At 39.7% G+C, this 24,866-nt stretch overlaps 1 protein-coding gene across 2 annotated transcripts in view; it reads right to left on the bottom strand.

Moving 5' to 3' along the window:
- Positions 1 to 5,604: 5,604 nt before the first annotated feature.
- GUCY1A2 (guanylate cyclase 1 soluble subunit alpha 2) overlaps positions 5,605 to 24,866 on the bottom strand; it is a 221,038-nt gene continuing 201,776 nt past the window's right edge. Inside the window, exon 8 of one of the 2 annotated variants that reach the window (XM_071434160.1) lies at positions 5,605 to 5,861. In XM_071434160.1, coding sequence (XP_071290261.1) covers positions 5,855 to 5,861 — 7 coding nt within the window. In that variant the 3' untranslated portion in view covers positions 5,605 to 5,854. Of the gene's footprint in view, positions 5,862 to 13,393; positions 13,496 to 24,866 lie in introns of those variants that run through there. The other variant, XM_071434161.1, reaches the window with a different exon arrangement.

Genomic DNA, 24,866 nt, shown 5'->3' with positions numbered 1-24,866 from the left:
TCACGGGGAGCATAATTTTTCCTCTACGCTGAGCAATCAAATTTGCTCCGTTTGTCTCCTGCAGCCAGACTTGACCAAGTGCCCTTGCTGCAGTGCCCTTGGTCAGGAAGAGGCACAGAAAGAAAAGGTCTGAACTCAGCATTTTTGGCTCTGCAGAGATTCAGGAGCTGTCACAAGGAGATGAGAAGGAGCCCCCTTTCACCTTTTTGTCCATGTCTTTCTCCCCTCCACCACCAAGAAGCTGCTTCTGTGCCCAGAGATGTCCGCAATTCTCCACTGTAAACATTGAGACTGACAGACCCTCCCTGCCTCTTTGTGCTGATTAGATGAGATGTTATTGACCATCAATGCTCTTAAGAGCACTCTAGAAAATGAAATGGTATCACCATTCAAGTCCTTGCAGGACCAGATGTGAGAAGGGCTTTTCTGCAAAACTGGATGAAGCAAAAATTTTAATATTGGTGCAAGTTTCTGGGGGCTATGTAGCAGTCTTGCAGACCTTCCTGACTCTTAACAGAACAGAGAAAAACATGTATTTCATTATTATGATTATTATAGTGATAACAAATAATAGCAGATAATAATAATAATAATAATAATAATTATGCAGTCAAAATATTATAGAGGTTGCTTTTATTGATTTGTGAAAATTAAAACATTGACCTTTTCCTCAGTCTGATTTTGTAAAAACCATCTTTATTTGCCTCAATAAATTGGCTAAACAGCAAGTAGGGGATGGTAACTTCACAAAAATGGGAGGAAAAATCAAATGTCAGATAAGAATTGCCCAAACAAAAGAATGTCAAACAATCTTTTAAGTCATGGAAAGAATCAAAGTAAGGTTGTAAAGGAAATCTTAACATTGATTTTCCTTTTTTTTTTTTTTTGTTGGTTTTTTGATTATGAACTTAGCCTCCTCATTGTGTCAAAATCAATGGGAATTTTGAGTCCTACCAATTAGTCTGTGGGTTTTGTCTTCTTTTTCCTTTGTCTCTGTTCATTTGTCATATGATACAATAGAATGTGAGCATACTTTTCTGAACATCATTTATGCCATGTACAGGGAAAATGATAAGGTTAAAGCAAAAAGACCTCTCAACAGTCATTTAAGGGTAGAGAAGCTCATAAAATAGGGAAGCATGACAGCCTTTCTCTATGGCTCTGAATAACACCCATGCCAAGATAAACCCATATTGATTGGACTGATTGCAGATAGCTGGCTTTTCAGCACCATCTGCATCCTGTGGCTGTCTATGGTTCTAATTATTTGGGGTTGTTATTCAGGCTGATGAATTGTATGAAGGATTTTGTTTTCCATCAAGTCATTCTTCCTTCAGCACTGATAGCATCATAATTAAGTAGCAGTCAGTGGCTCTGAATGTGGACAATTCATATGAATTATTTCTAATAAACAAAACACACAGAAGGTTTTAAAAAACATCCTTAAAACAGAATCTCTTGCTCTGTGTGCTGCATCCATTCCCTCTGACACACCCTAATCAGACAAAAAGCAGAGAAGGTTTTGCATGTTTCAGCTTTCCTGCTCTGTGAGCTTTGTGCCTGTTCTCCCTTAACAAAGAAGTTAAGTGCTCCAGGAACACATGGACAGAAGAAAACCTGGACAGAAGGAAACAAAGACGTGTCAGGGTCGTAAACCAGCAGTACTTACTAAGTAGTCAGTTTATCATGAACTGCACCATACTCTGAAAATCAGCATTCCCTTTGTGATAGAGTACTTACTGCAAAAATTATTGGGTTATTCAATGCAAAATACACAGAGGACTATTAGTTCCATTCAGCCTCCAAAGACACAAGACAATAAATAACTGGGAAGTCAAGAGCTGACCAGTTGCTATCTCCCAATCATTAAAGTACCAGGCATGAGAAGTTTAAAGTCATAAAAGACCTTCCTCATGCATCATGTCACAATAATTTCACGCAGCTTTCAAGGGCCATTTAACAATCCTTCCTTATGAGGTAAATATTGGTGTTTTCTGCAAACCTAAACAGACAGACACTATGAGATGGCACAAAAGGGTCTGTTTGGCCTATAGGATCTATGAACTCTAGAACTGGATGGTAACATTTTTCTGCAGGGAAACATTTTTCTGGGGAAAAATGGGAACATTTTTCAGGGAAAACATTTTTCTGCAGGGGGGTTGTTCATACAAAATTGCACATTAAGAGCAATATGTGCAAGATTGTCTTTTAGGAACTTTATAGAAATAGTGGATTTACTGACTTTTTCAATCTCGAATAATTCCTGGCTTCAAAATCTATCACTCACTAAGAAGAAGACAATATGCCTTTGGAGAATGTATAGCCTAGGGTCCTGTACCCTTTTAGTCTAAGTAAATGTAATGCTTCTAAATCTTGCTCTGCTTATAAGTATTTGACTCAGTAGAACATATGTATAGGCTGTTTTTGTCCTTGATTCAATCTAGAAGGCAGCTCAGAGCAGTGAGTTGTATCCATATTTGTCATATTTACATTTATTCAGTTAATCCCACTGGAGAAAATGTTGTCTGTATTTAGCCCTTCTATTGAAATTTCATCAAACTGAATAATGCTGGATATTATGTGGTTATATGGGCTCATACTGTAAGGCTACTAAATATAATGTATTAGATTACTGAACAACTGCAGCAAACAGATTTGAAGCTTACCATTGTAAAATTGTGTACAATTTTTTTCTACATTGTATTAAATGAGAGTACCTTCTTTCTTTATGTAGGTGTGAATCTCGTGTTTCTGCTATTTTTGTACCTGATGCTTATCTTATCCCCTGCCCTGATTGAAAAAAAAAAAAGGGAGTTTAATTTCTTTCTTATTTGTATCTTTTCCTCCACACAGGTAGTTTGGGACTTTAAACCACAGACTGTGTCATCAACTAACCTTCATCTCATTAAGCAGGTTCTCAAAGGATTGCTTTGTTCTGCGAAACACATTCCATTTTCCACCTTCATTAGCAAACTGCTAAATATTCTACTTTGTCACAAGACTGGAATGTATAAACAGATGCATCTTCCTTTCTTCCTGACTGTCTCTTCCAAACCTGTTGTGGTACTCCTCAAGAAAAAGATGGATTTCACCCATTTGTTACTGATGGTTGGCAGAGATGTAAGACAATAAGAAAAATAGAAAATGAATTCTTTTAAAGCAAGAGCTTGTATGTGTGTAAATATTGCATCTAGGGCAGGGGGAAAAAGCAAAGCACAGTGGCAGTTCACCATGACTGTAGTCGTGTCAGAGGTCTGCAAGAGTTTCTCTGAATCATCATGCAGGAGGTTTCTCTTCTTCCTGTGGGACATTCAACATACTCTCTTGCACTGTGACACTTTCCCCTGCAGTACATAACATCTCCTGACAAGTTTCAGTACTGCAGGTAAACAGAAGCTTTGCCAGATTTATTTTACATATGAAATGAGGTAATGAATTAAAAGCCTGGTCATCTTCCATTTTTAAGTTAAGGGAAGCACTTCCATTTATTTTTAATGGAATATAGATCAGGCTTCCTTTTTTTTTTTTTTAAACTAAAAGAGTTTTCCTCTCATTGCAAGTCAAAATTACCGTATCTATTGTGATTAATGCCAAAGTCTGTGTCTGCTGGAAGGGATTCAATGTCTGACAAAGCATAGTACTTGACAGAAGGATAGATCTTTGCTGATGGGTCGGGGTGGGTGATGTGTTCCACCTCAGTTTACAGGCAGGACCTACCATCAACTCCTGGTCTGGTGGCACTGGGAAAAGGGCAGCACTTAAAGGATGCAATTTTAAACAAAGAATGGTTGAGTATAATAAAATAATAAGAAAAATATCTTGTTTGCATTGTTCAGTAGCCCTCCAAATTTTGTGGTCCAAGAGACAGCTTGAAGGATCTGTAAAATAAAGACAGTGCTTATGCCTTTTGAATACTTTTTTTATAGCTTAAGTTTCTCATAGCCCTATGTCCTTTGGATGCACATCACTCACATTGCACATCCAACTGCACATTGCCCTGCACTTGCAATTATTGCCCAATAACCTCTGTAGATGAAATTTCTGGCACTTAGAATGGACAGAAACAGGGCTTGATCCTTATCTCTCTCTTCTTGCTTAACTAGAAGGTTTCTGAAGCTTCTCCTGGACATCTGATGAACAGAGGTAGTTTCTGCTCTTGCAGCCCAAACAGCTTGTGTGTCTGTGAGCAGCCTGCCTGGACAAAGGGGTGCTGGACACTATCACTCACTCCATTGAGGGGCTGGAAGGCATCACTATGGGTCCCAAGCAATAACAGAGTTAACCACAGATGAGGAGAATGAGCTGTGAGAAGTATAATAAATGTTTCCATTTATTCCTTTATTAAGCAAGTTCTTGGGAAATTCTTTTTGATTGCTTGAGGCTGCCACTTGATTCAAGGAAGTCCACTGAGCCTTTTACTATCAGGTTCATTTTAAAAAGCATTTTGCTTCAACAGTACTCCAAATGCTTTATTATCCATTTTTATTAAGCATTACAATGAGAAGGTAAAGCTGATTATGCCTCTCCCATGCACTGCAGACTGGCTTGGCCTTGTGCATTTTAATGGGCTCATTGTGCTGGCCTCCCGTGGTGGCCACAGCTCCACCAGCAAGGGGAGCAGGAGTCTGCAACTTTTCCTTCTATTTGCAGATTAATCTGTGTTGTTACTGAAAGCTGGGAATGCTTGTTGGGAAAAGGAGACATCACTCGGGCAATGGGTATCTAAGTACAAGCAAAATTTGTTAAGTCTCAGACTACCATCCTGACAGCAGGGGATTTGAAATATTTCTGCCTGAGAGTTAAAAAAACAGCAGGGCTGACTCTCCACTGATAGTCATAGCACCTGTGACCCTCTGGATAAAACATGCTTTTACTGCAAGGAGAACCCACAGTCACATTGTGTGCCCCCTTATTCCATCAGTTCCAAAGCAATGAAAGCAAAAAACCAAAACAACCTTCAGTAAATGTGTTTAATACTTAGAATAACTCTCTCAATAGTCAGTTTTGACAAGTTTTATCTTCAAATCCTGTCTCTTTTTGTCCCCCATTGATGATCTGCAAATGTTCAAACCAAGAGACTTGGGGATTACCTAGCTGCAGCCCGGGCACATTCAATGGGAAGCTGACCTTCTCAGGATGCAGGGAAAGGGATCTCAGGTCTGTCTGCAATGGCCTTAAGTGTGTGCAGCTGCTCTGCAGCCTGTAATGCAGCTCAGAGGAGAGGAGATTTGGTAAAATTTGTGAACAGGAAAATATCCTCTGTGAGTGCAGAAAGAATGCACATAACTATGACACAGGCTTCACTGATTGCTGTGCTAACAGTGTACCAAACTTTCTTCATCTCCTTTTTTATTTAGAAATAAAATTGCTGCATTCATGACTACAAGATTGTAATTACTCGAAGCAATCACAAGAGGGTTTTTTTTCTTTTGTTTCTGTATTTTCTGTAGCTGCTAATACAGTTCTTTTTTCTCAGGTAAACTCTCATCTATGCTTTGCAATGTTAAAAAAATATTTTCAAAAGGCTTTTTTATCAGAATCAAGTGAATGAGGTAGTATCTTGTCATCATATTGCTCATTGTTCTTTGGTGCATTGTGATTGGATCAAATTTTTGTAGCAAATCATAGTCTTAGTTCATCACATTTAGGCTTCATTTGCATGCATTCTCTCAGACTTTTCCTCTAAGGAGGAGGAAAAGGAGGATTTTTCTACGGAGGATTTTTTCCCATAAGTATCTTAATAATTTATAGATATGGCATACCTGAAAGCCCTTCGTGTCAAACTTGTTCCTTTGTGTCCATCAGAGGGTATTTTCTTCCCTTCTGTCCTCTGCCTTAGCTCATACCACTCTCTTCACCTGCTGAATGATGTCAGTGTTTCAGTGCCACATACTCAGACCAGTATTTATCATCTCGAATTTGGTATTCTCTCCATCCATACAGTATGACTGCTCCCATTTGACCATGACATCTCATTTAATTTTGTATATTCAATTTATCAAATGCCATTACATTAATCACATTTTGTGCTCCAGTCTGATACATTCTGATTTTTTTTTGTCTGCTGTTAGAAAACTAATTTTGAATATATTTTGTTTCAAAACACTGTATGCTATACAATGCATTGCATGTAGTACTTTCATATTTTTTCAGAAAATTCAATATAAAGCAATGTGTTTTAAAAGTCAGTCTCTCAAGTTCTCTTCAGCTGTGTCTCAGTGCAGATGCCTTTTGAAATTGAATATGCAGCATGAGCTAAAAGGCTAAACAAACATCTCATATTCTAACACCAGATATTTTCCTATTGTGTTTTAGTAAGAAAAGAGCAGAAGAGTACAATCCAGTATGTCTGACAGTGTTTAGGGGGGATAACACTACTGGGAACATAATGAGACCTGGTGACCAGTAGTAGGGGAATATTTGCTGCTCTTGTTGGCTTCTGTTCACACCATTGTGTGCAGAGTCTCCTCACCTGTGATCAGTACAGGAAAGAAAAAACCAAAATTTTCTGTTCCAATCTGTAGTTTGATAGCAGCATCTCCACACATAAGATAAATTATTCTTCTTATTATTTCTTCTGCTATGTGAGTTGGGGTTCAGCTTTGGTTAATCTGGGGTAATTTTGGTCCTTGCTTTCACAGAGAACCATAATAGAGTTGCAGTTGCTCAGACACCTGAAGCCATCAGCTGAAGTCATTCAGCTCTCCCTCTGCTCTGCCATGCACATCTGAGGCCAGTCCTTGCTGCCATGCTTTGGAAAGCACTCAGTGTAGGCAGCTTACACTTACTCAAGTAAGTCTAGCACTGGAGAGCTCTAAATATGTTCAACTTGCAATGTATACTAAAGTGCTTTTCCTAGAAACTTTAGACATCTGTTATTCTTGATGGAAGGACCTAGATTAGGATATGTGCTGAACAGAATTAGTTTTTTTCCAAAGTTAGGTTTATAGGGAAAAATGTACTAAAGGTAAATTTCCATAATATTTTCAGGTAAAAGAGCTGGAACAAAAATTTTCTTGAATTATGGTGAAATTTCACCTGAGACACAATGAAGAAGCATAATTGAGAAGAGAAAAAATGAGCCTGAACAGCAGGAAAATATGATCTATCAAAAATGTGGAATAATCTGTCAGGAAAACATTAGTCCTGGTACATCCATTATGGAAATTAAATTTGACAAAGAATCATTAGAACTATACTGTGTAGATCAATCCTTATCTGGCCTTGTGGGATGTGGTAAACCTCAGACCATGGGTAAGTTCTGTTTTCAATTCTCTTTTATTGTCTTCCTGAGCTTCTAACTTAACATGTGGATGTGGGGAGAGATGGATTATTTTGCTGTTTGGTATTTCCCTCAAACTCTTTCATTTTGTGAACAGTTTACATTGAGGTGGGAAACAGTAATGTTATTTTACATTGACACAATACTTTCTAAACTGAGGGATGTTTCAAGCTTTGAATAGCCATAGCTCCACAGTTCCATCTCAACAAGATGCAATAGCCTTGAGCACTGATGTGGGAAACCACATACAAAAGTTTTCCTCTAATATTCTGCAGAGCAATAGGAGATAGAAAGTTGCTGCAGCCTGTGACAAAAGAGCAGTTCAAAGCTATTGTGGCAGCCTTGTGGCTAGGTACAATCCCCTCAAAGTTTAAAAGGACACTCATGTTTGAAAGTCTTCAGTCTTTAGGACAGACACATTACTGTGGTACATGCTAATCTATTTCTCCATTCTGCAACTCACTTCTCTACTTTGTCATCTCATATATAATTTAGTTGGGGTTGTTTTTTTAACTTGAAAGACTAGTGGAGTCAATACATGATAAAAACCCTGCAGGAAGGGTTATATCTTTCCTCTACAATATTAGTCTTGTTAAAGGGGTAGGGATGCATCTGGATGAAAGATGGCCTTTCCCACAGAGTTTAAAAACAATTATGATAAACACCTTATAGATATTGGATTTTGTAAATCCTTGTTCACACAGAAGCTTTTACTTAGGGTAAGGCTTCAGTGAAAGGGCCCCATTAGGACCCAGATGTGCAGTAGGGTGGGTAGACGAGAGGGAGGAAAGGAGGAGTCTGAAAAGCCAAAGGAAACTCCAGGGACTTTCAGTATCGCCAAGATCGGGTAGGATCAATGCCCCCTCCAGTGGATTTTACTTTAGATGAGAGGAAATCTGTCTTCTAAAGGCATGGTGCAGAGACAACAGGAATGCTTCGTGGGTTATGAAGGGAAAAAAGCATCTGAGAGAAAGAAGTACTTCTTTCACATATTACCTGAGTAATATAGAAAAGGAAAATATGTTGTGAGTGAATCAAAAAATAAAACTCCAAGCTCCCAAACTCTGCCTCTTCTGTAACTTGGCTGCTGTCCTGAAGTGTTTAGCAGCATATGGATGAAACAAATGGGAAACAACTGGGAAATACTTGGTCTTTTGCAAGGTTAGAGAGATTTCCAGAAGGCCTGAATGTAACTTCTTTGTTGTGCTGTTGAGGGAGGTGTTAGTAAGTCATCTTTCCAGCAGTTTCCCCTCCTCTCAGGCTGAAAGGATAACTGCATTAAATAGCCTAATCCTGCCTCTCTAGAAATCCCATATTAGCCAGGTTCTCTATGTGTAATCTTACACTCAAAGGAAAGGATGTGGGATAGGAACCATTCTGCATCTGTTTCCCCTCATTTGTTTGCTGAAGTGTTGGAGAATATGGGAACATTGTCACTGATAGGCAGAGGTTAAGCTGGGCACTGGACAGGTCAGTCTGTGGAGACCTAGCAGTCTTTCTCCTAGCAGTCATAAAGTCATAAACTTATCCTAGAGTTGTCCCAAAAGATGAGGAAGCAGCAGTCAGAAGCTGAGAATAAAATTCTTCAGTTCTAAACTCATCCCCAGGTGAGTTTAGAACTGAAGAAATTAGTTTAGCCTTATCCTCAAGCTTCATCCTTGTCAGTCTCCATTAGTCTCCTTTCTCAGTCTTTGGATTCTCCTTGAGTCTCCAAAGGACCTCACCATTCCTTCCCAAGCTATTTCTGGCTTTCAGTCCAATCATTTTAACTATCACAAATCTGCTGTGTGACCAGTTCCTCCTTCCAGCAGCACAGTTTCCTGATGGCTTTATCCACCTTTAATATCCTCTTTTCAACTCCTAAGTTTCTTAACCAAAATCCAATTATCAGTTTGTCTCTTCTTTTTATTATATCCCACTTCTTCCTCCCTTTCCCCAGTGCCTGGGCAATCTCCCCAAAACCACAAAACCAGAACCAGTTTTCTTACCTTACACCACTTCTCCTACAGATATTGATAAGCTCTCTGCTGCATGCACCCCATTTATACACAATGTCTGAAGAGTTTAGAAATCAGCTGAGTAGATGCATATTGCAGGCTTTGAAAAGTGCAGAGTATGGCCAAATGTGAGTTGAACGGGCAGCACACAGTGAAGCACTTAGCTGAACAAGGCACATCTACTTCAAACTGCAAGTTGAGAGAATTTCAAAGTCAAGCTCATCTGATGTATTTCTGTTGATTTCAGGTATGCTTCAATGACAGGCAGAAGCTTCCTTCAAAATCTCAGCTCCAGTGGTTGAAGGGTTGAAAAATTCTATGTACTAGAAAACACAGCAAAGAAGTGATGTGAAGAGTTGCAAGCCTTGAAGTAGCCTCCCTGAAGAGGAGCTGCTATCCCAGGCTGCTTGATCTCACAGGACAGGAAATATGAACAGCTCTCTTGACATGTGGAAGTTTTTACACTAAGTCATGCAATGTCACAGAAAGCATCATGCAAGTCACTTCCATTCCAACCAGTCTGGCAAATCTGTTTAGTGTGCTTTTTCCTAAAGTCCAGGCATTGAGACTGTCAGGCCACATACTAGTTGATAAAATTCTGCCTTTTACTATATTTTTTAAAAAAAGGTAGAAAATGTTAGATGATAAATAGAACTTTTTAACACATGAGGAAGGTAACCTCTTCATAATCTGAAAATGTTTATTGATCTGTTGGTTTACTGATATTGCATGTTGGCAAATACATTTTGTTTTGTACTGTGTTTTTCTGATATTTTTTTCTGTATTTAACCTGTCACACATACACATTACTTGAAAACATCAAATGCAATTTCAGGTTGAATGTAATTTTTATTGATTCCAGGTAATCAATCATTTCTGGGCTGGTAAGTTTTATTTAGGAATAAGTTTGTCACTCTAAGGCAGATGAAAACATTGAGGAGAAAGAGGTAAAGAGTCTGAAAACCGAACTGGTTTAAAGGCCAGCATTTCCCATCCTTCCCATCCCTCAGTGAGGGTAGGCAGGAAGCAGGGCAAGGGGTCAGCATATTGCCTGTGGATGCAGCTGGAGAGGGCAGTGGTGGAGCTCTTTTGGCACCAAACATCTTTTCAAAGTTTTCTTTGCAGCCACTTTGGCTCAGTAAGAGCCCCATCTTCTGGCTCCAGATCCGGGATTTTGCCTGATTTAACTTCTTCTCCAGTCACATGTGAACTTTCCAGCTCCAAGTAGCTTCACTAATCAAAGACCATTTTCCTTGGATATCAAAGCAAAACTCACATTCTAAGATTATTACATCTGTTAATTTTGAAAACTGTAGATCAGATCCATCTGTTAACCTTCCAAACTATGATCTAAATTAATGCATTTTTTTGACTTTGAAGGAATCCACAATAACATCCACTATGAATGGTGAGCCCCGTTGGCCCCTGAGTTTTTTGTCTCCCTGTGCAGAGGATTGGAAGGATTGGGAACTGAAGATTAGTGCTCTCAGGAGCTGCCAAGCAGGAAGGGTCTGTAAGGTATTGCCCAGAAATGCCACAGGCAGCAGATCTGCAATGAATATCTTAATGACAGGCTCTGTTATCCAATTATCCTTCAGCTCAAAGGGGAATTAATTCCTCAAATTTTTAAAGTTTCTCTCACAGGCAGAACAAAACATGAATTATATCTGTCTGGACTCCCACACAATGAGCCACATTGCTCCGGAATCATGACAAAATATCATTAGGCTGCAAATTAGACAAAAATATTTTTATGTGGTTACTCCAAACCTCCTTGGACAATCCTGTCAGAAGCCACTGGCTAACTCCTAAATAACCATGAGTCCCAAAGGGCAAATCAGAGACAGACATCCCTCGTGAGACCATTCCCCTCAGTGGGGCTCTTAACAAGACTGAAGCCCTGCTGTTCCCAGCCTGGCTTGGCTCACAGGCTCATAGCTCTGTTGTCACTCCTCTCCTGACTGATTCAACAAGTGCCTTGCTAACTTGGATGATCCTTTGGCCTTCTTGTCAACCTGATGCTTAATGCAGGGTCCATAAGGCAGATCTGAGTGAATCCAGCCCTTTGTAACTCTTTTGCAGATGTAGTCTGTGTTGTCTTTCCACATCAGCCAGGAGAAGGCATTTCAACTAGTATTCTGCAGCCCCTACTGCGCTTCAGAAAACTGAGTGCCAGGTAATGAGGAGGAGAGCAAGAAAATTGAGATGTTTGGGTTTTGTTCATGGAATTAAGCTTCTGCAGAAGGACTAGAGTGAGTGGTTTTTAAGGAAAAGCAAAGAAAATGTCCCTAGAGCTCACCTCACACCAACCTGCTTTTCTAAAGCTGACTTTGCTCTCTCCCAAGAGATGTTTTTTCACACTAGATAGCCAGTCATGCTTTTTTCTTGATGTGCATTGCTAGCAGTGGCTCCCAAAAACACTTTCTGAGGCATCAGAAAAAGCTTTTTTTATGGCTGTAGTAGACCAGTTATTCAGTGGACTCTCTTGAGATCCTTGAGATGAGAGAGCAGGCATCTGCTGCATGCTGAAAGCAGTGTACAGATATTGGGAATGAACAGAGAATGACAAGTCCCAGGAAAGACACTCAAAGAGAAACCTGTCACAGACTCATGGGTATGGCTGTCACTGTGTCTTACCATCTCCAGGTGGAAGATATTTCCTCCCCAGGCAATGAAAGGGCCAGAAACAGAAGTGGTCATACTGCTGATGTTCTTCTATGTGTAGCTGTAGATACCATTTACAGGTTTTGTATCAAATGAATCTGCAGTGGCAAGAAAAAAATTAATATGCTGGCAGAAAAAGTCTGTAAACAACTTATCTAATAATCACAGCTGAAATGCTGCTCTCCATGGTGTAGCCATGGTCCCAATAAAGTATCTTGCCTCATGCAACCCTTTGAAGGAAACTTTTTCTTTCCAGAATTTTTTCTCACTAGAAACTCAGTTCAGAGTTAAAGGAATGTTTCCTCAATTTTCCACAAATGATCAGGGAATCTTTGCTGTCTTTCATCAGCACAGTGTAAGTAGTTTTATCCCTTTTTGTTCCCTATTGCTCTCTATTGCATAGGGGAAGCAGAGAAGCACACCAGAATTCCAGTTTCTCTGGAATTCTTGAAATATTTCCCAAAATTCCACAAAAAAACAGAACAGGAATGTCAGTCTATTATTACTCTGTATATCAAAACATCACACAGTTTATCAATGCATGAAGACATATATATATATATATATATATATATATATATATATATATATATATATATATATGAAAAACATATGTGTAAAATATATAATAAAGGACCTTTGAATTTCCACTCTAAAATCCATTGGTTTTACTTTCCTTATTTAATGATAATGAGTTTCTATTCAAGACAGCTGTAGTTGGAAGCTTAGAAAATTCAGGATCTAGCTACATTTTGCAAACAAAATATGTGATGAGAAAAGAAAAAAAAACAAAACAAAATACCACCTCCTCCAAAAAAACCCAAATGACTTAAAGCTAAGGATGTTTTATAAGTTGTCTTTCTTTTTTTTTCCTCAGAAAATATTCTGTAAATATAAAACTGAGCTGATGCCTTCTGATTCCTTTCTAGTTATCTGCCCAGCCATGGAGTTACTCTACTATTGTCTGCTCAGATGAAAATATTCTCTGCAGCTGCCTGTTTGTGCTTTGTTGGGTGTACTATGTCTAAGGAAGACCCACAGTACCCAGGGTTAGAAAACACAGGACAGTTATCTCCTTCTTCCCTCTGGCCAGTTATGTTACCCTTTTCCAGGGGAAAAAAAAGTCCAATCTCATGATTTGGCTAATTTGAGTTCACTTTAAATGGTTCAGTCTCTAATGACTGAAGGACATCTGACTGCCAGTGTGCTCAGTGAGGAGCACCAAAAGCCAGGAGTCCTTTCCCTAAGGCATATAAATGACCTCCAAATACAAATGGGCTTCTTATAATTCCCTTAAGCTGCCATACCTACAGCAGAAGAGGAAGACCTTCCCACAGCCCTGTGCACCTTCTTTGTGCAGAAAAGCCACATCCACTCTATGCCATGGCAGACTTGGGTGAAATTGCTTCCACGTCCATGATGCACATCCTTCATGGGTTCAGATGCTGAGAATCCCCAAAACCCATTAGGCTTCAGCATTCTGTGCAACCTGCCTCGAAGAGGGGTTGAGATTCAGTAATGTGAGTGGGGATAGCACTGCAAATTCTTCACTCTGTGAAGAAACAACACTCCCTTGAGGGATTTAGTAGGATTTTCTGTTGTTAATAATGTGCTCTTTACATGTGTTTGTACTTTGGTACAAACTGCAGAAAGCACAGCTCTGCTTTTACATTTTTACAGAAAGAGTTGTGACAATATCAACTTGCTTCCCACCATATAAGTTTAAGTTTTTAATAAGGAACTTTGGCAAAACTCTTTCCTGTCAAAAATCTCACTTTGCCTGGATCAGCAGCTGAAATATAATATAATTTCTACAGCCTCATGGGGTGTTGCATCCCCCACCACCACACCTCACACCTCCACCCCTCCCAACCACACTATGTTCTCAGGAATACTTGTTAGGACTCAGCTTTTATTAATTGATGAAACCTGGGCAGCTACCTCCCTTTGAGCAGAAACACTGTTCCCAGAACTTCTTTTGCCTAATGAGCTTCTTTTCTAATAGGTTGCCTTGAGACTTTCTATTTTTCTGTCTGAACAACAGAGTAAGATAACTTCATTATTGAGCTTTTTGAGGAAAAACTCAGTAATATTGACCCAGATTGTGGCCAGGATGGAAATTTACTGACAACTAAAGCCCAGCATCTTGATACCCTACAAAGAATGGTGCTAAGTGAGGCCCTTTAACCTGAACCACTGTTGGTACCATAGTCTGAGTGGGCTCCTCCTGGAGCTCACCAAATCTCCAGTTTGCTACATGTAGATGACTGCTGCTGAAAGCCAATGATGAAACCTGAGCCCAAGTCTCCACTCCCTGAGGATCAACTCTGCCCATCGAGAAGATGCAAAGGCTTTCAACATAAGAATTTCACTGAGCTCAAGGGGAATTTTTCATAGGTATACCTTTGCACACACTTCTTTATGTCTGTGTGCGTGCACATTAAGAATGTTGCATTTTTAGATTCATAATTAAATTTATAAGTAAATATTAAAAACTGTGTTAATCTTATGGTTAAATTAGATTTATGGTTAAATTACTGTTGCACTTATAGAAAAATCTATTGAATCATTTTGCAAGTGGTAGATTATTTAATTGATTAAGTGCTGCAGTTATGGTGTGGATTGGATATTGTTATGATTTAGTGCTGTTGAATCCTTTAGACCTAAACTGCTGATCCAGTCTAAGTTTGGCAGGGGGGTCTATTCTAAACCTTGTGACTCAATGGAAGAGCCTCCCTTATTCTTTTCTTTCCTTACCCTTTTTATGTCTGGTCTCCACATAAACTATTGTAGAAACCTGCTTTTAATCAGGTTTCTCTTTGTGTGTTTTATCTACACAGTGAGCAATAGAGTGAACTTTATATTTTTAAAGTAACCTAAACCACTCATTTGCAGCATCTCACCCCCAGACTCTCATGTCACCCCAAGGCTAAAGGAGAGCTCTGTAGAGGCCTGGGGACATGGACATGAATAAATTTACACAGGGGTTTGTAAACAGCTTCTCCTGGCTGGTCAGTAAGCATTGAAGCCACCCCTGTCTTGCAAAGTCTTCTTTCAATGAGAAAAACTCAATCTTCCCTTAGATCTCAGTCTTATTTTCATAATAGATTCTTGAACTGGGATAATCAACCCTCAAAGGAGTTCTCAAGTGAACAAACTTTCTTCAAAGATATTCTTTCTTAAACATGGCACATACTCCAGCTCTTTGGACTGGGACACTCCAGCTCTTGGGGCTGGTGTTAAGGAGAACTGAAGCTGTCTTTTGCTCCAAATCTGCATGGAAATGGCTCAGCTCTGTGACCTTCTTAGTCATCAGTCCAATCCCCATAAATTTTATGTATGCCCTATTTATATGATCTGGTTTTCATTGGTGTACTTTGTCTTTTCAAACTTTGCACATCCACAGCATACATGTCAACATAATGCTGGCTTTCAGATGCATTATAATGTGTCATTTTTGGCCCATGGGAGACTTCACTGGTGGAAAACCCAGTCTAGGTTAACTGCTGCAGCATATTTTGTCTTCTCTATTTCTCTGCAGATCTGAGCAGACTAATGTGACAATCTTCCTGTAAGCACAGGACAAGTAACCAAAGTTTCTTGATGGGACAAAAGAACTGGGGATTTAGAAAATTTAGTCAATTTTGGACCTTGTAGAGGATTTGCAGATAAGCTTGGACAGGACACCAAAAATGGTATGATTTTTCAAAGCTGGCAGCAACTTGAGTGTACAGACTGTATTTCTGTCAGGCCTCATAAGCCCTGTCCAAGAAGATGACAACACCTTCAGTCCTGAGTTCTTATCTGAAAGCCAGCTCTAACACTATCTGTGAAGTTTTTTTTGGGTTTATTTTGGTTTCAAAACTGATTGTGTTTTCACATAAGTAGCAGCTCCTGGTGTACTCATGGTATCTGACAGTTTTTCAGCTTTCTTTTCACTGGGAAAAAGTAAGTCTTAGCCTTTCAAGGTAACAGATGCAAGTTTAAAACTAATGTAGCCAGAAGGTGAATACAATGGTCAATTATTTATAGGGTCTTTGGGTTTATCAAACTGGAAGATTACATCAATGAGTTTTAGTTTATGCCCAACATTTTTATTTTATCGGAACACTTTTGTTCCACCCTCTTTATACTACGAATAAAGTATATGAAGCTATGAATGCTGTATCAAAAATCTCATCACTTTAGGAAATAATTTTATGGGATTATTTCATTCTTGCACAGGGTCCATTCCATGGTTTTATAAAAATGCTGGCTTTGAAACAGTAAGGAGAAATACTTAGTAACTTTAAAATACTTTGTTACTTTTCTGGAAACAGCTTTCTTTTATCCCCTGAGGGTAGTGCTTTGAGAAATGAGGAACTTGTAGGGCTATTTAAGCTAAAAAAGTCTTCTTATCCTTTCCAATAATGCAGGCAGAAGAGGGATTTTTGTCACCACTGTTGTTCCTTTGGAGGAAAAAAAGGGCACACAGAAAATGAAGAGTAAACATCCAGATTCTCTGTACTGTAGATAAAAATGAACTCGTCAATCCGTTCATCAAAGAGCTCTGACTCCACATTTGAAGGAAATCAGCCTTGCTCCCTAGCAATTACCCTGAAAGTGACACAGTGACATTTTTCTTCTAGCAATGACAATCCTCCATTACTGTGTAATACATACAGTGTGGGGCTGGATTTGCATATCATCAAACATTCCGAGAGGAAGAGTGTGATCTGCCATGCTGTCACAGTTGCCTGTGTTTTGAGGCATTCAGAGGCTATCTTTTCTTTTGAGGTCCTAATCATGGACTAAATATGGGAATATTCCCTCATGGTTATTGTCTAAATGCTCCAAGACAAGCATGAATAAATGCATCTTCTGGACCAAACATCAGGTCTTACACATTTGTGATCTAAAAAAAGAAAGCCATAGCGGACATTCCTGGAGTCTGCAGTACGAGGTTTAAAAACTAAGATTAAGCTTAAAATAAACAATTAAAATATTTTCCATATCAATTTCTAACTTTGATATCAAGTACTAAAGTTTTAAGGAGTACTGCCAAACTCTGTGAACATTTAAAAACTAGAATTCTGCTTTCAAGTCAAATTACAGCAAAAAATTTCATGAGCTTTGGTGACAGCTCCACTGCAACAGTAGTTGCTCCCAGTTTGGTGTTATAAGAACTACTCACCTAAATTGTGTTGCTGCTCACAAACCTAAACTTTGGCAGTAATTTTCCCATAGCTCCCTCATCTCTTCACAAAACATCAATGTCAGTAAGATAGCTAATCATTTCACCAGTCCTTACACATTTTTGTACCCAACAGCAACACTCTCTGAGTTATTTTCCACATGGCATCATGTAGGATAAAAAAGCAGGAAGAGAGAAGAAAATGAGAGAATATTTATTGACGGTGTGTACACAGCACCAACACTCTCCGAGTTACTTTCCAGTCAACCAGTGAAGGAGAAATATCTTTCCAGCTCTTTATCTAGACTTGCAAGAACTGCTCATTCCTGCACCTCACTCTGCTATGCATTCTCCCTGAGATGACCTCTATTACACCCCCTCCCGCCCACTCTTACAATCTCATTTAAAAGCTATTTAGCCATGTCTCTGCCTAGTTACTCCAGTCTCTTTCCATTATCTGCAACTACATGACTTCTGCTGCCCCCTGGGCTGCTTGCCTGAAAGGCAAGCTAATGAAATACGTAGCTTTTAAGGGTCAGCAAACATTTCTTATCATAATTAGACAACTTATTTAATGGAAGTTGATGAATCCATCTATACATTGAGCAGCCCCTGCAAGGTTTTGTAGGGAAGATACCTTCTTTCAACACAGTGTTAATGAGTGGTACTTCTATCAAGCATCAGAACTACATTTGCCCAGGCTACTCTACATGTCATAGTCAGTTAAAGCAGCGTTTGTTCTTAGATTTTTCATGTTGTTCCTGCTTTCAGCCTATTGTAAAAAAAATCCCATCACATTCTCTGGTTTTTGCATCTGTGTATTGATCGCTATTCTGTTATTTGACATTATCTACTATGCACTTACTGGCACTATGTGTCTGCCAGCAATCACACCATCCTTATCTAAAATTTTACTTGCTGGATTAATGAAAATTCTAGTATCAAAGCTCACCAAAAATTATTTTCAAGAATGCCTTTTTATATCTTGGGTCCCTAATTTAGGACTATTTGCAATTAAATGTCTGTGGTGTAGGTCCCATTGTGCTTGCTTGCCTAGTACCGACAGCTGTGTTCAGGCTGGGCAGCAGGAAAGTGAGACTGCTTCTCATCTGCTTCCACCTCAGCATCTGTAAATTGGACATCTTAGTCAGAAAATGCTGCTTTAGGAAAAACATAGGAGGTACCTACAGGAGGATGGCTGTGGGTAGCATATGAAGAGCTGTGCTCTTGTACTGCTTGTTCTTTCTCCAGCTGTGGCGTGGTGTTGCAGCTGCACCAGTAAAGTGAATAGGGGTAGAATGTGGGTGTGAGCACTAACCTGTTGTCATCCATGTGTCTTAATTACCACTGTAGTACCTGAAATTCTTTTTTTCATTTATGGAAAGAAGAGGGAATAGTGACTGGTAGGAAATTGATAGGGAGAGAAGGCATGAAATATAACAATAGGCAATGCATGACTTTATTAAATATGTAAAGACAACCACAAGGTTCTCTTTTCTCTAAAGGCCTTAAGCACTTCTAAATAATACATGACAATAAAATAATTTATAGAAGAAGTATTAGAAACATCACCTATCTGCCTGTGTATGCAGATATTTACACTGACTAGTCTTCATATTCTTTCTTCTCCTTTTAGAGGAGTTATCCCACTCTGTTCTCCCAGGGCTGCCAATACATGTTACCCAGTTACCTGTGTCACTTACCAGAGTGCCAGTGATCAGGGTCAGGGAAAAAAGCAAGCTTAATTTTTTGCCTCTTTGAGTAGGTATCTGAAAGAGAGTAGGAAACAGCCCATGTCCTTGAAGTGTAACTTCCTCACTACAAACTGTGAGAAAAGCTTAGTGTTGTCACACGTGCCAAGGTGTCCATTGCAGGCACTCAAAGCTAAATGAGATGAATCCCAGCATGACTGATTTGTGGTTCCGCTATTGTTAGCTGTCAACAGAGGCCCAAGTATGTTATCTCAAAATATTTTCCTTATGCCAAGATCAGGAAATGTACTACATTCTGCCAATACTCAAAATTAATTATGCTTCTGGGACACTTGAGCATATGAAATGCTAACAAATTAAATTGGTTTTTTTCTCTTTGGAGGTTCCCATGAAATCTGGAGCTGTCTAGATTTGACACTAATTCTAGCACCTGAGACATTCCTGCCTGTGAAGTCGAATTAGATGGTGTTTATAATTCATCACTGTCTACCTGAAGATGGAATCTCATAAACATTTGATGGTAGTCTTGGAAGTCACCAGGTATATATGACTAGAATAACAGGAGTGGAGAAATCAGGCTTCTGAAATCACTTAGTGTTACTATCTTCATCTAAAATACAAGCAAACTTTGAAGAAGTAATAGACAAGATTCCAAGTACTTCTGGGCAAGACCTATGCTTTTTTACCATTGCTATGAGATTAGAACATCATCGTAAAAGTTTTGGTTCTTTCATCATGGTAGGCAGACAGGATCTAATGGGAGATCCAGGATTGTGTTTGACACCATTCAAGTACATAAACAGAAATGATTCACAGGGACTAAGCTGCCTGTCATTTAGTATATTTTAGGCATAATTCTGTTGACATATAAAACCACATAATAGAATTTTAAATATGATTAATTTAATAGGTTGCCTTGTGACATTTGTATGTTGTTTGGGAAGGTATTATTCCCCTGTTTTGGTGAGCTGGCCAGCCAGTCTTTATACCCTTGAATGCTTCTTATTGTGACCTTTGAAAATCTGCAATCAGGGCTGTAATTGGAGATGATCACTTGACAGGGAGCAAGAGGGGTACTGATGAAATGTTAGAGGATTTAAGGTCAAAGAGAATAACCAGTTTCTTCCAAAAGTGGAAAGAAAGGAAATGCAAAGATCTATAGGCCAGTTAATTATGCAATTAATAGACAGATACAAAGAGAAAAGAGCCTGAACACTTAACATTAGTTGTTAAACAAAACCATACAAAACTGGTATAATTGTTGTTCAGATAAAAACTCTACTTGGTGATGGGGACATAATGACAATTTCCATTACATATGAAAGGTCAGTAATAGCAACCAAGAGCCAAATTCCACAGTGCTCTATATTTATCATTGCCCTTTTTGTTCCAGCAATACGAGTGAATTTTGCATAAATTTGTCTCATTAGTCTAGACACCATTAGGATGAAACACAGCTTTGGTTAGAATAATAGAAGGGGATATTTAGATTTGATTGCCACCTTTTAGAGTCACTGCACACTGCTAGGTATCCATTTAAGCTGAGAGAGGGTAAAAGCCATTTATTTGCCTGCTCAATGCTGCAATGTGGGTTAGAAACAAAGCCATTATATTGGAGTTGATAGATTCAAAGAAGGCTTGCAGAGGGTTCTCCAAGAGATAACTTCAAATTCAGCAATGTTTCCTATCCTTTAGAACCAACCTAGGAAAAAAAACAAACCAAAAAACCCCATTCATTGATCAGAACATTGAAATGGAAAATATTTTTCAAAGACGTTAAATTAGGAGATGAAATACATTATAAAACTGGGACCTGGTCTTACTTTCTTCGGGAATCTAACAAGATAAGGCCAATACTGAAGATAAATGTATTGAAACTGTCCCTTTCCCTGCTGTCAAGTTGCTATCATACAACAGCAGCCAAAAAATCCAATTTAATGAGCTTATGGGAGAAAACTAACCCTTATCTAAAGTTTTTATTTGGACACTCTCCTGCCTCCCCCCATTCATTTCTGGATGTCTTTCAAGTTTCTGACTCACTTTGTTATCTGTGGCACAGTAACTATCATGAGAACATCTTTTTGGGGCTTAATATCATCAGGAATGTTGATGTGACATTTGGAGTTTTTTTCAGACCATCCAATCTACTATGATTAATAGTCTTGCAACTGCCTTTATTCAGGATTTTTTTCTCTGGGTTTTTTGTTCAGTTTGCTTGTTTTTTTTCTTTTAAATAGAAAGTACTCCTTCAACTAATATAAGCTTCAGATGTGTAAGTGTTTCAGCCCACCCTGATGCGTGATGTTATTTCTCCTCAGGTGCAGCTCTTGTCATTTCCCTTTGTTGAAGTTCTGGAGGACTCACATCATCAGGAACATGGCTTTCAAATCAACAGGTCCCACACCTTGTGCAAAATGGGGTAGAGAAGTATCCCAAAAACTGCTTAGGAAAGCCAGTGGCTGCTGATCAACAGGGAACATAGTCCAGTTCATAAACTGGGTAAACTATCTCTGGAGAATCAGGGATCTTCAGAGGGAGGATATGGCCACCCAAGACTTGGGCCATAGGGAGTGTCTGGTGCTTCTGAGACTGGGAGAAATGGTGTCCTACCTGTAACAAACACACTGTGGCTGAGGAGCTGACTTGCCACCTCAAGCAGCTGCCAAAGGAGGAGAGCAGGTTTAGCTGCATCCCAGAGGATTGCCTAGAGAGACGAGACTGAACCTGCATCACACCAAAGGAGGGACAGCCAGAAGCTGTAAAGGTTCAGGAGTGGATGACAGAGATGGAGGAGGTTGGAGATTTGAGACTTGGAAACAGAGGAAGGTTCCTCTGTGTGCAGACTGGCAAGGACAGGTTCAGTGCCCTGAGAAGTGACAGAGAGCCCCTTCATCATTAGGGGCTTCAGATTTGGCCAAACTTGAACCAAGCATTTGCACTAGGAAGAAGCAACAGCTGAGAGTGGTTGGAGATTTCCCTTTGAGGAGGACAGAAACATTCATCTACCATCCACATATATGTGATCTATGGGTGATCATAGACCAACCCAACACAACAAAATCAGCAGAGGAGCAAGAGGTTGCATAGAAGAATTTTAGGGGAAACAGGCAGCAGTGATGTCAAAGGCACCTAAGCAGGCTAGGGGCTGGGGCTGTAGACTGTCCTGTTGGAATAAGGAATCTGTGTTTTACCAAGGTGAGTTTCATGCAGCTGGTATCCATTTAAACACCCAGCAGCACAGGTCACAGTATGCTGTCCTTCAGATGCCTCTTTCCCATGTGCCATCAAAGTAAGTGGTCATGCCTGTGGTGTGGGCTGTGCAGCCACGCTTCCTGAAAGGAGCTGCGGGCTTCTCCAGCATACAAATGGAAAGATGTCCTCAGAATCAGAAGGCTATATGCTAAAGGTCATGTCATGTCCTCTTTCTTGTCTCTCCAATGCACACAAATCTCACAAAGCAACACAATGTATTTCTTGGATTTTTAGAGCTGAGGAATGTGACTTTGTTATCAGTGTAGCCACAAGCAGAATGTACAAAAACCCTGGGAACATCTTGGAGAAATTAATTTATCAAGGGAATATTGAAGTCATAACAGCTCCCAGGGGATTACCAGTCAACATTTAAGACTTTGTACTGTCATTAGCTGGTAGTGAGGATGGAGTTTAAGCTTTTGCTCTTCCATCCAAAGTTCACGGCCCATTTAAACAAAATTGGTCTTCATATATGTCACAGGAGTATTTCCCTTAACTTACTTTTTTTAACTTTCCATTCTTTCTTGGAATGCTGCACGTTGCATAGTTTCTCTGTAACCATGTTAGCTTTATTTACTTGAAATTGATGAGAAAAATTGCTCAGATGGTTTATGCCTTCCTGGCAAATACCTTTCACAGGATGACACTAGATAGTAAAAACTGATTGCTGTTCTACCCTATCTGGGTAGGGTATTCCTCTTCTAACCTATCCACATTTCTGTGAAGTGACTGGAAAGATTCCCATCATTTTTCAGGGCACCTGGGCTCTTAAAGAGCTGTAAGGAAGGTGAACCACTTTCAGACTTCTCCTGTTCTCATAGCAAATGCAGAGACAGATTTCTGCAAATGCTGAACACACTGTGCAGAGTCTGTGAGCCTCTTCGAGTCCATTGCTATTTATAATAGTTGTTGATTATACTCCATTTTTCTCCCTGAAGGTCCCACATCTGGTTGAACAGCAATCCCTAGATCAGTGACTGTTTCAATCCAGCTGCCACCAAACTGAGGCATGACAACTGCTTAGTGCTTGGAGGCAGGGAAAACAATGGCATCTTTAATGCTCAGACCTGCTGCTGTCTCCTTGCAGATTTTTGAAAAATCTGCAATATATTTTCCAGGATTCCATATAGCAGATACTTCAGTTGGAAGAGCATTTCTTGAAATCAAAGTGTTCATAAATCATAGAAGAATGACTGAAGTCTATCAAGAACCTGAAATAAGGTACCTACCCACGGGCAGAAAATTAATGACAGGTTATCTGTTCACCTGTGACATTCTAGTGAGAAAGCACTGACCCTGAAGTAGGCACCCAGATGAACCTGCCTCTCCTTTTTGGGGTGGCCTTGTATGCACCACTAAAACTCTGATCTTTTACATGACTCAGGATTCTATCCAGTAACTCTTATATTCATCTTAGAGTCCTTGGTTGAGATCTTATTTTTGAAAGCTCTCTTGTGTTGCTTTCAAGAGTTCCAGTAACAAAAACCACCCCACCGTAGCTGATGCATTGTCCCTATAATTTATTGCACTGCCTTTACAAGGCACAGCTCATTCTTGCACTAAATTTGGTTAATGTCTTCCTTCAGCCATGAGTGCACTGAGTATGCAATTCTGAGACACTGCATTTATGTGCATAAATCTGCTCCAATAATAAACTTTTTGTATCTGGCTTGCTTTATCTAGGGAAGATATTATAAATCTGGTTTTTTTTGTTCTAATTTATAATGAGTTCTTAGAGTCCTGGTGTTAAATGAATTTAACACTTAGAAAGAAAATCTTTCCTAGCTAATGTGATTTTTCTAGATTAACTTGTGTCCATGACTAAAGCTCCTTCCTTTCCTAACATATTTGAACAGATTTATGGCAACTTTGCTATGTCTTTGTAAGAAAACTGACGAGAGTCTGGCCTTGGTCTCAAGCACATTGCATCGCCATGTGTGCTGTTAAATATAGAGCACTCTTCATGGCATGAGTTTGGCTTGAGCAAATTGATTCCCTGCCACCGCCCCTCAAAAAAAAAAAAAAAAAAATCAGGGAATATTGATATTTCAGAAATCTGAGTGTGGGCAGGAGTGGGATGCCCACAGTGCATATTTGTTTTCAAAGTGCCTGAGATGCACTCAGTGAGGCCTCCCTAGCTGGGTGTGCAGCATCAGCTGTGTGAGGACAGGCAATGCCTTGTTATTTCATTCACAGACTGTAAACACAGCTTCAATGGAAGCCTAAGTAGGCATTATGGAAGAAGTCATTAGGAAGAAATTCTTCACTGTGAAGGCACTGGAGGAGATCACCCAGAGAAGCCATGGATGGCCCATCCCTGGAAGTGTCCAAGGCCAGGTCGGGTGGGGTTTTGAGCAACCTCGTCAAGTGAAATTGTCCATGCCCATGGTGGGAAGGGTTGAACTAGAGTGACAACTAGGGTCCCTTCCAACCCAAACCCTTCTACGGTTCTACAGTTATGGCAGATGACAGATGTGCATTAATAAAACTATTAGGCTTGCTCAGAAGGAAGGGGAAGATCCTGACATCCTCAAGGGGCTGAGTACCTGCAGGCCATCCAGAAGAGCTGGTGAACACCTGGCTGGAGCTGTTGGATGGCTGGTATGGAGCTGTAGATGCATGGATTATTTGTCCACTGAATGAGCAGTTGTCATATGCCTAGAGGACAGCTCCAGCTCCCTCCCTGTGTGCTCAGAGTGCTTCACATGTTCTCAGTGGCTGGGGAATCCCAGCTGTGTATGCAGCAGCCACAGGGATGCGTCCGATTCCTGCCATCTATAATGCGT

Source organism: Agelaius tricolor, unplaced genomic scaffold (genome assembly GCF_023055355.1).
Source record: "Agelaius tricolor isolate 1412-34295 unplaced genomic scaffold, bAgeTri1.0.p SCAF_9, whole genome shotgun sequence".
In the NCBI taxonomy this organism is placed as follows: Eukaryota; Metazoa; Chordata; class Aves; order Passeriformes; family Icteridae; genus Agelaius; species Agelaius tricolor.
This window is presented reverse-complemented; position numbering and strand designations above follow the sequence as displayed.